The 13434-nt window shown below is 37.7% G+C and overlaps 1 protein-coding gene across 1 annotated transcript; it reads right to left on the bottom strand.

Annotated features, from left to right (window-relative positions):
* Positions 1-586: 586 nt before the first annotated feature.
* Mnt (transcription factor mnt) lies at positions 587-12576 on the bottom strand (the record flags this gene model as incomplete). Its single annotated transcript, XM_017635158.1, has 5 exons — positions 587-924; positions 4275-4881; positions 4949-5073; positions 12156-12324; positions 12394-12576. Coding segments are annotated over 5 exons (1125 nt in total), but the record flags the coding sequence as incomplete, so codon positions are not given.
* Between the last annotated feature and the right edge of the window lie 858 nt (positions 12577-13434).

The following is a 13434-nucleotide window of genomic DNA, read 5'->3' as shown; positions in this document are numbered from 1 at the left end:
ATCTTGAAAGCCGTTTTCTTGGTTCGAAAAACTCGAGAACAGCTGTACCGATATTTTTGAAATTTCGGAGATCGACTCCAGACTATGAAGGGATGATAATAAATGAAAAGTTATTTCGATATATCAAAGGGGCGTGGCACCTCCCATATAAACTGAAGTTTTCACACACCATATCTCTGGAAGTATCCATCGTAGAGTGCTCCAACTTAGTACAGAGATATATAGTATCAACGTCAAACTCATGGAATAAATGAAAAAGGGGGCGTGGCACCTCCCATACAAACTGAATTTAAAAGATCGCCTCGGATAGATCGACGCGAAATTTAATTATCTTTTATTTAAAAAAAAAGCAACGGTTCATATTTGGGCTCTCAATATTGATTTGTCCACAGCAACCTTTTTTGCCCCTCTGTGCAGCGTTCTAAGCCATCATTCGGCTAAAGAATATTTCAAAGTTAAACAAAGCAAACCGAATCAAGAAAATTGTGCAAAGCAAGCCTGCATTGGGACAGCCACTTGAGCCAGATTATGTAAATTGCCTAAAAACACTCATCTCCTTCCTTTCGTGTATAAAACCTGAATGAAATTATTTGCAATACAATGTATTTATACATATCTTGATGATAGGCTTCGTGATGGGTGGTTTTTGCTAATTTATGTATACATAATTAATAAATTGAATATTCTGCTTAGATTTGTTTATCTAGTCGGTTGGTTTTTATGCAGTTTTTACGGCATTCTTCACTCAATCTTGAACTTGCTCTCAATATACAGCTTTGTAGCATCGGCTGTGAGTTTTCCGAGAAAATCGAATATGTCGCCGATGGCTGTGGTTGATACTGCGGCCAAAGTTGCGCTCGTGGGAATACTTTACCGAAATGGTTCACACCAAATGGCATCCTCGTAATGCCTGAAGCATTATAGCTGTTGAAAGAAAAATTACTTAATTTTATTAATATTGCGGAAATAGCATAAAACATGCATATAAACACTATAAACGTATAGATTTTCAAATGTATATGTATTTTTTTAGTACCCTATGACTTAAAGAAGGCATCCATTGTACATTTAGCAATTACTGTTATGTTAATTATTCCCTACGATAATATATTACAATATACAATCCCACGTATGCTTATTTAATGGAATGGAAGAAAATAAAATTTCGTTAAAAGAAGAATGACCTAATGAGAAATTAGTTTATCCATATTATTAAACTCAATGAGAGTCCTTGCGATTGATTCATATACGTAAAAATTGGATTTTGTAGGCATCACAGAAGCTTTTCTTTATTCTCATTTTGAAAAAAGATCGCCGAATGATTAGAAAATAACTTGGATTCTCTACTTTTTACACGACTTTTTGTTAAACAACACGAATAAAAGGCTAAACAAAAATCACTTGCTCCTTAGCTCCTTAAAGTAAATGTTTCAGTTAATCAATTAACTTAATTTTTTTTATTTTGGCCATTGAAAACAACCGCGTTAAATAAATTTGCATTATATTTATTTTGCATGGCAATACTGTTCATTGCAGGATGACCAGCAGTCAGGGGTAAATTACGCGTCGATTTGAACGGGGAAGAAAAAACACCTTCTGCGTTTCACGCTTTGTTGTCAAAGTTTGAACTGTCAAGCAAAGCGAGGAAAGTTGTATGTGAAGAGTTTTGACACTCCCTTATCTCCCTTACAAAAGCTTTGCACAAACACTAGAACCCACACACAGTGCCTTACTAAGGTAGCCGATTTTGTCAAGAGGGAGCGAGAACACTGTTTTTTGAGCAAACCTTTTACCATCGTACAGTTTCATAAGTAAAAACACTATCAGCTGATTGCCAAAATATGCCTACAGCTGAGATCACCTGTTTTTTGGCATGTGCTCTTATCTTTTACAATTTCTTTCATTTCTATTACAATTTCATTTATTTCTATTACAATTTATTCAAAATACACTAACACACTGAACCAAAAACACCAATACAATAACCAAAAACACACCTACAGCCTGCCAAAAACACACCTACAGCCTGCCAGAAAAAAACGGTAAGAAGAAGAGTTACTTTACTTATGGAACTGTACGATGCCTTTTACTATTGAATCATGAGCTTGCATTGGACCAGTACCTTAATTGCCAGGTTGTTAATAAGGCGACGAAAAAGTGATAATGAAACTACCTTCTTTTTTGTATCATAATTAAAATGTTTGAAATTTGTATGACAATTTTTTGAAGTAATATTATGTTTTTGAAATTTGTGCAAGTTTCTAAACTTTTATGTAACTTGTTTCTGTTATTACATTTTAAATGAAAATTATTACAATTAAATAAATAAAGAATCATAAGTTGCAAACAATATCAATTTGAATCTTGATGCTAAATCTCTTACAATAGCTATGTAAAAACATAAAATAAATAAATAAATGTTATACATACTTATATTTATGTATACATAAAAAACAAAGTTGCGTATGTAAAAGTTTAAAGAGATGGCAGCATTGATCCAGATTAACTCGGACTTAATCCGGATCAACCGCACTTAATTCCCGAGTTGATCCGGATCAACGCTGCCGTCTGTTTATCAATCGATCTTAATTTCTTGGGCATATCAAACATTATCTAAAACATGTCAACTATAATAAAACTACTTTCTTCTTACTTTTTACAGTACAGTTTAAGGAAGTTCCAACGATATGTGAAAATTCTAAGAAAATCCTAAAGTATTTTGTTTGAATAGAAAAATCAGTACAAATCAGTACAAATTTTGAAAAATCAGGACATTAGCGTACTGATTGAAGAAATGAATAAAATCAGTAAAAGAGTTGAAAAATCAGTACGGTACTGATAAAATCTCTGTACCTATAACATTTTACAGCGATAAAATAGGATATGAAGAAGTGATGCGTATGTGCATACATAAATTGTAGAATTTGTATTAAATACAAAATGAGAAAATTGGCGCTTGCAAATCCGTTGCGGTTATGACTCGATTGCTTCGAAGTTGGTATTTAACATTACACTTTCACTTTTCGAGATACATTATGCCGAAGATCTTATTATGAAATATTGACAAGCGCAGTCTAAATGCTCAACGATTGGCGATCTCAGAAAGAATGAAAAGCACAGTAGCTGCTAAAAAAAAAGCGGCAGAAGTGAAATCGCGCTCTACATCGTCAGCCTTTTCAATATGACTGCATGATTGACCACAGCCAGCTTACCGTGTGTTACGATTAGCCGCTTTGATGTACATAATTTGCCAATATTACACGAATACACCAGCAGCCGGATTCCAACACTTGCTATCGCTAATTATTGTCGCCAAAAATCTCCAAAAGAATAGCAGGCGCGCCTAACATGCTACATCCGGTTAAATGCTCCTCATACTGTCAGATTTGGCTGATTACACATTGCGTATGTTGCTTTTCATGGTGTATACTTTTAGGCCCAACTGCTTTTTATTTCGAGATTTTTACGAAAGAAAATTTCGTGATACGTCAGTCGTATAAGCTGAATGCGATGAAGAGTACGTTCACGTATGTCATAATTCGAAAATGTGTTTTTAAGTGACGAGTAATACGATATCGTATGTGACGATTCGAGCCCAGGATCGTGTTGTGCAGGTCAAATTTACATCGTAGACTCAACTGCCTTTGCTTTTGCTCTTTGCTTTGCCTAAAATTTTGTCTAGTTTACGACTTTCGCAATGACGCTGATTGAGTCAAAATATTCAACCCGACAACTTAAAAAAAAATTGTATGAGTATTTCAGCATGCCCCAATGTGAAAGCAAACTTGTCGCATTGCAGAATGCGAAGAGTAACTGCCCTGCCACCTAAACTTTAGTTGAAAGTTAAACAGTAAGTTTACGATTTTCTTTTGGTTAAAAATACACATGCATATGTATGTGAAAATTACGTGATTGACGGTAAAATTTAAATCACGACCGTTCACGCCAGAAAAAATTTCAGTTACGTACGATCACGGAGGTGACGTGATTTTTTCTTTAAAACGCTCACCTTCACGCGTGCAATAAAGTGACACGGCGTGCAATGAAAGAAAAAGTATGAATGTAGTATAAGGGCAGCCGTACTGAACAATTGCATCATTTGATGCGAATGCGAATGTTTAAAATGATGCGGTTTAGCATATCAAAATATTCGTAACATCCCTAGTATCTACATACACACATACATGCATACATACATATGTGTTCTTAAGACACCCCGAACCTTTTTGAATAATTATGGTGCTAGCAATAAATTTGAATTAATTATTATTTACCATTATTATTAGAAGTAACGCCGTTGTTGTTAGGCGGAGATGTCGCTATAATAGCGGCGGCTGCCGACGACGTTCCCTTCCCAGTTGTTACACCGCCACTTGTCGCTGTTACTCGGCTCGTAGCGAGTCCAGTGCTACTAGCGAATTTTAAGTTATTTGGAATACTGACAGTCACATTTCGTCCACTAATTATGCCACTTAATGTGCGTGGCGGTGACGATGATATCAACGATGAGGACGACGAAACGCAACTCGAAGATGACGGTGATGGAGATGGCGTTGATGGTGTTGGAGAGTCACGTGTCAGAGACATGGCCGAAATGTTCTTTGCCGTTAAAGACAGCGCTGCATTGCTCACATTGACAATTGCTCCATTTGCCAAAGCAACAGTTGTATTGGCGGATAGCACACCCGAAGGACTAGTATTGCCAGGCACCGAAGTTGGTGATTTAATTTGGTGTTGCTGATTATGATGGTCAAATACGCCAGGGGCCTTAGATGTAACGCTGGCATTGGAGGGGCTATTATTTCCGTTTGCACTGCTTGCAATGTTGCAATTTATATATGTTTTAGATATCACAGGTGATAGAGCAGTGGGCAATGACATCTGTATTTATTTGTAACGAAAGTACGAAAGGTAATATAAAGTTTTTTAGTTTTTGTTAAATACTTACACTAGCACCAACTGGTGAAGACATAGTAGTGCTGCCATTGCTACCTCCGCTTGACAACGAGCTCGACGAACTATACAGTATACTACCACGTCCAGAAGAAAGAGACGCAGCTTCATTTAAATGTTCTACAGTTATTAAAATAAAAGAAGGCAAAAAAAAAAACATTAATTTAATCCATGAATTTAAATGTATTTGGATTTTAAACAGAAGTAACTTTTTGGGAGCTCGACATATACATAGATCCATTTTCACAAATTTTCTAGTAAATGGGCAAATTTAAAAAACAGGTAACCTTTGTGTTATTTAGCTTTTATTTTCATTGTTGTAAACTACATACATATATCAAGCTGGTAGTTTATGGATATAATTCATAGACGTATACGTGAAGCCTCAAAAAAACGCTTAATCAAATTGTTGCATAACTTTTGAGTTAAAGATGTTTTAATTCAAAAAAAAAATATTTAAAACAGGTGAATTTTTTATGTAATTTTTAAGAGGTGAGAAATCAATTATGTAATAACTTTTGAAGCAAACTATATACTGGATTGAAATTTTATTTTGTATTAGTAGTATTTGTGTGTATGTTTCTTATGTAGTTGGTAACTAAAGTGTGCTTTAAAACAGGCCTTCCCAAAACGGGTACCGCGGAACCCTGGGGTGCCGCTAGCGGATGCCAGGGGCGCCGCTAGAGGCTAGAGTATACTATAGTTTTTTAAACTTTCATTAAAATTTTGCAATTAAGTGGTATAGTTAATTTTTAGTATATGGCAACGCTTTTACTATCTTGTGTCTACTGTTCGACAAGCTGCTTGGCAAACATAATCCAAACCGACTTTCTCCATTTCGCCATACACCATGAAAGCATGAATCGTTCAAGCAAAGAATTTTAGTTTTCTTCCAACCATCGGCGTAGCCAGAATGAAATTTAGAAGGGGGAGGGCTCGACCCTATTAAGCAGGCATTTCATGGTACTTTTTTTTTACATATATATAAGGAAAATTTGAAAGTTAGGGGGGGCGAGGGGGGGAGCTGCCCATACCTGGCTACGCCCATGCTTCCAACATGGCGCCCAGAAAATCAAAAAAATTAGATTTTTGTTCAAATTTCCCTCAAGCGGCATGCGTAGCTCACCAGTACGTTTTGTCAATGAAAAATTTAATCAGAAAATTTTCAGAAAAACAGCCGAAAACGTATCCTTCGCACAACCATTTTCGGTACTTTTCCAGACCTAGGTTTCTGCCGCAAACTTTAGCGGGAAACGAATCGTCAAGGTGTCCGAAAATGAAATCGTTAAACGGACAAAAATCCCCATTTCATTCACTTTTCTTTCCGTTGTCCGAATAATTTTCGGAGTTTTTTCTGACTGGGCTGTTCTTGTAACCCGCGCAGCAGCTTCCCGCACGTGCACATGTTACTTATTTTTTGAACTTCACAATCACACTGTGAAAGTGCGAATCAACACAACTTCAAAGGCAGTCGAGAACTAAGAATGATAGAATACAAGATTGCGCCTATCAGAGAGGATTTTTGAGAATAACTTTTGTGTGACATCACACTGGTGCAATTGCGAGAGAAATGCCCAAAAGTGAGCAAGAATGGAAGAAGAAGAAAAAATGTTGCAAGGAAAACGTAAACAAGTTGCACAAGTGTGAAGTCATACAAACAACGATTCTGTCAAATTCACTGAGAGAGGAATAGCGGTACCGTGATTAGCGCAAACCCTATTTCTCTCAAACGTGGTCGAGAACCATGGTACAATAATAGGTTTGTTCCACAAGCTACTTGCCAGAAAAACTCGAGCAAAGTTCAAACTGTCAGCGTATATCAAATAAACCCAAAAACTTACTTGTGGAACGCGTATGTGTAACTCGAAGTGACTTCGAGTAGCTGGTGGAACAAACCTAATAGCAGGGATTGTCTTCCCAGAGAGTTTTGCTTCACATCGATATTCGTGCTCCCTTATTTTCATTTTAACGCAGTTTGCTATGTTTTTATCATGTAATTTTTCAAAACAAAAGAAAAAACGATGAAAGGAAGTGAGCCATACACATTTTTAATTTATATACAAGCAAATGTTTTTTTTCGGCTTTTGCAAATTAAATAAGTTCTCTGCAAGGTTTGTTTAAAAAAACACATGTACATATATGGTATATGAGGTATGGAAATATCCATTTTCCCTAGCAGTAAACTTTTTAGTGTGGGCAAGAATGATATTTTTTAAATAAGGCAGATCGGAATATGCGCTCTCTGGGAACACAATACCTGTAATTATTGTACCATGGTCGGGAACGAACTTATAAAAATATTGAAAACTTTGAATTTTTAGTTTGCAGCTTTGACGAAAGTGCCGACATAGTGGGACTTGCTGTTGTTGTTGTTTTTTGGGCTACCCATTCAAATCGAAGAAGAACTTTTGATGAGCGGAGTACTTTAGACTTACACCACTGGCGACTAAATTTTTAAAGTTTTTTTTTAATTTGTAAAAAAAATGGTTTGAAATGGGGCAAGTGTGTTGATATTTGCAGTGAAGGAGCTGGANCCGATCGGAATATGCGCTCTCTGGGAACACAATACCTGTAATTATTGTACCATGGTCGCGAACGAACTTATAAAAATATTGAAAACTTTGAATTTTTAGTTTGCAGCTTTGACGAAAGTGCCGATGTAGTGGGACTTGCTGTTGTTGTTGTGTTTTGTGGGGTACTCATTCTTAATGCAAATCGAAGAAGAACTTTTGATGAGCGGAGTACTTGAGACTTACACCACTGGCGACTAAATTTTTAAAGTTTTTTTTAATTTGTAAAAAAAAAATGGTTTGAAATGGGGCAAGTGTGTTGATATTTGCAGTGAAGGAGCTGGGAGCAACCGGACGTGACGTCAACAAATACCAGAATGAGAGAGCAAGACGAACTCGAAAACAAAGAGGAAACATCAAACAAAAGGCAGTGTTGCCAAGTTTTGAATTTGAAAAAGCATCAAATTTCTATTGGTGTATTTAATGGACTTTATATGCATACATAATTTTATTGTAAGGATGCCGATTCAAATTAATAAAAATCAATGTTTCTTGCACGACGGTCGATTTCTTCTGGTATGATTGAAGGTGCTGCCACATATTTTGTTGTCACTTATGATTGTCACCGGGCCATGATTATGTTTCAATTTTTGTTGCTTACCACACCTTCGATTGCTATAAATTTTGCTTCCATTTGTTTAAGATTTACAAATTTGGTGTCTTCAAACTAAAATCAAAGGCACCAAAAACGCATCCAAACTCAAAAATTTTCGCGTTTTGAATACCCACTAAATTTGGTGCGAAAAGCACGAAGTTGGCAATAGTGAATTTAAACAAAAGTATTGTGTGACGTCAGGGAATGGGTGGACGTTGTCAAATCGATGAAGAGAAGGGTAAGCGCTGCATCTGAAAATGAATTTCTGAATTTGTTCAACAATCTCTACTTAAACACATAATCCATTAAATTTGGAAAGTACTGAGATAAATGCAGAATTGTAACGGGAATACAATTCACAACTTACGTTTCTAATTCTCATGGGATTGAATTTTGGAAGTTAATCAGTGTTGCCAGGTATTCCACATGGAAAAACGTCCAGTCAAAGTTAATCTTAAAAACGTAATTTTTATGAATTTTATTCATGTTTTAGTACACACATACATACATATGTGTGAAAGGCCATATATCTTATAAAAAATGTACCAAGAATTGTTAAATTTCCATTTAAACATTAAGATTTATTTTATCTCATTGTAAGTAGCTTCACTTAGATGTAACATAGCCCTTATTTCTTTCAATGAATTTTGTTTTGCGGCCTCCATAGACTCAAATGAAGTACCCCGTAACAGCAATTAAAATCCCAAATAGATGTGCCATAACCATAACTTTGTCTAATACTTTTGGTTATGCCTTCGGCGAAATGGCCACAAGGTTCGGAACCCCGTATAACGACTTCTGCAAAAGCTGCAGAGATGAGAAGGAGATAGAATCCATGTAGTACTTATTTTCCGAGTGCACAGCACTCTGAGGAAAACGCCTCAAATTTCTTTGGGACCATTTCTTCGAGAGCCTGGATACCTTGGAGAAAGCCTTTGTGACTTCCGAGTCAACTCTTTTCAGAGCTGCCGTTTTAACCTAACCTTAAAATAATTTGTTTCTATCTATAGAAATCGACAGAGAAATTTAAATGCCTGCGGCCGCTGTGGTGTAGTAGTAAGCAGTGCGCGCTTCCACATCACAAAAAATTTAGAAAAAAGGTTTTTCCTTAAAAGCGGTCGCCACTCCGCAAGTAATGGCAAACCTCCGAGTGCACTTTATTATACTAGAATTTAATAAGCGATAAAACTGCATACCAAAAATTATTCTAAAAATTACAATTAAAATATTTGGAATTGGAATGAAAAGATTGTGGAATTTTTATAATTTGTTTACAAAATCTGCAATTTAGATTGATATGTATTGTTAGACAAAGAGCTAAAAAAGGAAAAAACTTTTTTTCACCTCTGAGTAGCGCACTCTGTGTCCGTATGGAACAGTAGCTTATGTCGAAAGGCTGGCCTTAGTATAATGCGGCATTCGCAGCACACGATTGTGAATGACTCCCTGGAGCCAAGCCGTCGAAGACCTTTTGGCAAATAAACGTGCAGAAATGGTTCTACCATTCCATACGAACACAGATGTCTACGTTAAATATTTAGAGGTCGACATCACCTGACTGGACAGCTATGCCCTGACATTCTAGGGTGGTGTCCCTCGGGTCGAGGACGTCTTCGCTAAGTCGATACAGCACTGTTGGTGTAGGATGAATGCTATACCTCCACCATTATCGCGCTCGCGATCTTTACGGAGCGCATTGTTGGCGGCGCAACTCAACAGGGTTGAGTTGCTGTGCAACTTCGTTTCTTGGACCGTAGCTATAAATATGCCATGCCGACCAATAAAGACTGCTTCCTCTTCAGTATTGCTCTGAAGTGCGTTGCAGTTCAGTTCTAGAGTTTCGTATGGCTTGGGAGGCTGGTCGCTATGCGTCGGAGAGGGACATGAGGTCTACCTTGAGCCTGCTGCACTCGACGCAGTTGCAGTTGCTGCCTGGTGGTGGGTGGCTGCAGTGGGTGCAACGTTGTCTGCGCCGACAGTGCTCTGCAGCAGGGGGCGCGGTAGTTGGTTGGTCATTCGCGTGAGGTGCGTAGACCAGAGCATAGGCGGAAGTGGCACCAAGGCATTCGTTGCATTTGACTAATACCACGTTCCGGTAAACTCTGTTCTGGCACACGGAGCAGATGGTGTGGGCAACCAGAGCTGCTGGTTGGCTCGCACACGCGAGTTGAAGCTGGTGGTAGATTGGTGTGAGGGTTGAGGTGTTGGGGAGGTTTGCTGTTGCTCAGGGGAGCTTCTTGGAGCCGTGTACGCTCTTTGGGTGCGAGTTCGCACCTGCTCGTTGCGCGAGTGGATAGCCGTAGAGGCTGGTGCTCTTTGGCTTGAGCAATAGGGGGCCACAAAAGCTTGTGGTCCATTTCCGGTGAGACCTAAGGCCTGAACAGGTTCTTCAGTGAATCCATCCGTTGCAGGAATTGCAGGATGGAGTCGACTCTGGCAAACGCAGCGGAAGTATGTTTCTGGTACGGCGTTAGGCTCAATGATTGAAGAGTATCGCCGATCTAAACGGGGTTAGGTCGCCGAAACAACAGCCCTTGGTTGGTTAAAACCCGAGTCATTCAGGTATGCCGTCCAACCTTCTCTTCCTAATGAAGATCACAACACTTCTTTTGGTTAGGCTAGCGGACATTCCGTTTTCACCACACCAAGTGTCAATCATATTCATATATATTTGCGCTTTCCTGCAGTCAACTGATAGAGAAGGGTCTGCAATTAGGCAGGCGGCATTATCTGCATAGACCAGCAGGGCCCTACTGCTTGAATGCTTACGAACATCTGTGCGAGCATTTAGCAAATCCAATTTACCAGCACACAACCTACCCCATGACTTAGAGCCGAGTTGCACGTGCCATCGAAGGTGGCATTGCTAATTCTGGCAGCCAGATTTCCCCGCCTGATAGGCGTGTTGATGCAAAGACAGAGGATGTGATGAAAGCGGCTCCCTACAAATTGCAACTCAACCAATCTCTCCTCACATTTCAGTATGAAGGACATCATGCTAATGGGCCTAAAGCTTTTGAGGCTAGTACTATAGTTGTCCCTACCAACTGCTTCTACTAATCTCCATGATTAATCTTAATTTATTGTATTTTTTCTAATAAAAATTTTTACAACAGACGTTTATTTAGTATAAAAAGCCAGCTAACTCCTTTTTTCATTTATAACTTAAAACTTTTGTAAAAAAAATTATTTTTTAAGGTCAATAAATAGAGTATATAAAGGGTAACGTAGGGGTATTTTCGAATTTTGAAGGTAGTGCGAAGTTTTTACTCAATGATTCTTTTTGCTCTACTGTAAAATTTTACTAAAATCAGTTTGCAGCTTTTACCGCGGTGGCGGCATGAAAAAATTTCTCTAGACTAAACTTCCAAAATTCACTGCCTCAACACACGTATAAGTACGGTGACCATCCGTCCTGTATTATCCGGGACAGTCCATTTGGGGTATTCACAACGGTGTCCTAAGTACCGTATTGTTGTACATATATCGCAAACTTTAAACGGCTAAAAAATATGTTCGGGCGTTCGCAACGTCATATTATGAATTCTCAGTGTTTAGAAATAGTTGGTTGTGGTTTCGACTCCACTAAACATTTAAGCTTCCAAAGTTTACTACACACGACACCGTTGTGAATACCCCAATTATAATGCAAAAAATAAAAGGGAACGTTCTCGAACTACGACAAACAAAATACACCTTAAATATTGCACCTCATGCATTAAAGGTGAGCTTAAGCTCAGACTCAATTTTCGCTTCCGTTGTTGCTTCAAAATAAACGTCACCCTTTCGAACGCATGGATTATTGCGTTATTCACTCATCTCACAATGATCGGATTGAAATCTTCGACCGTACATTACCCATGCGCTTATATTGGGTTGCATATTTTCATTCAATCGTAATCGCCAACCTTTCCATGGTCGAAACTTGGGGGAATGCATTACCCATTTTCCTACTGGGTATGTAAAATCAATCCGACACACTAACACACTCTCAGTTTAAACAAATAAGCATATACAAAGTGGATGAAAATTCATACCTTTTTCACAATGGTTTATTTCGAATTCCAAAAACGGTCCTGGAAACATTTGCTCATACTTTGGACCAAGCTCCCTCTTCAAAGACACAAGCTTAAGTTGGGAATTGATTTTCGTTTTAGCTAACTGCTCCACTTCGGCTTCAAGTTCTTGGTCCTTCTTTTTAAGGTTCTATAAAAGAAAAGTTTGCAAATTTTTAGGACTTGCGCTGACATATTTAAATAATGGCATTTGCCTTACTTTAACGTATTTAATTGCTTCGCCAAGTATTGCCAAATTCGAGGTCTTCTTGCGTTCGTCTTCTTTCAAAGGAAGTTGGTTCTTCAACTGCTCGTAGCATTCCTTCAGATGGGCTCGTCGATTTTTTTCCAATTTATTATGAACTTCACGGGTACCAGCTCTATAAGAAACATATGTATGTACCTATGTATGTATAATGCAGCAAACTTTTTTTTGCAATACATGCATGCAGTGGTGGTCATATAAAAAGGCACAAGTTTTAACAATTAATGTTTTCTTTATTTATTTTTTACACTTGTTTGAAACTTTGGGTTATGTACATACATACATATATGAACATTAAAAATAAATAAATAAAGAAAAATTAACTATCAAGAAAATTGGTTTAAGCTTCAAACCAAGCCACCCTTGGATAAGTTCGTTTGGTCATAGAAACATGTTCTGCGCAAAATTTTCAAAATCTGATAACAGAAGGACGTGCTTCAGAGGCCTAAAAGTGGCCTACATTCATTTACTAAAAGACTTTCAAATCTCACAAAATTATATGATTGAGCTAATGACGCTGAATTAATCCGCTAGTTGGCGTAGGAGTCGAGATACATATTTGAAAACCCCGTTCGTTCATATTTGAAATGTATGTACCAAGGTACATTGAACAGGTAGTATCAGTAGAGCAGCTGATTTGATTTATTTTCAAATTATTNGCAGCACGACCGCTGATTACTGGGCCTTGCAAAGGATGGATCAATGCTTCGAGAAGCAAACAAATTTACTAGGAAAGAAAGTTGCATCAATTTTTATTTTTTCCAATTTCAATTTTTTATTTTTTATAATTTTTTGTATTTCACATGGCACGCTTTGATTTAGAAGAAAAAATTCAGAACAGTTGTTGACACTTTCGATACCAGAAGCAACAACAAAATACACGCAAATGTTGTTTTTGCTCTACTGATACTACCTGTTTAATGTGCCTTGGTATGTACATATATGACTTAAGCTTGGTTTTCATTAGGTCAAAATAAGTGGCATTTGCAGTCAATT

The sequence above is a fragment of the Rhagoletis zephyria genome, unplaced genomic scaffold, assembly GCF_001687245.7.
Source record: "Rhagoletis zephyria isolate East Lansing unplaced genomic scaffold, Rhagoletis_zephyria_1.1 Rzeph_scaffold_15095, whole genome shotgun sequence".
In the NCBI taxonomy this organism is placed as follows: Eukaryota; Metazoa; Arthropoda; class Insecta; order Diptera; family Tephritidae; genus Rhagoletis; species Rhagoletis zephyria.
Note: the sequence above shows the minus strand (reverse complement) of the source record. Positions and strands in the feature narration are given on the sequence as shown.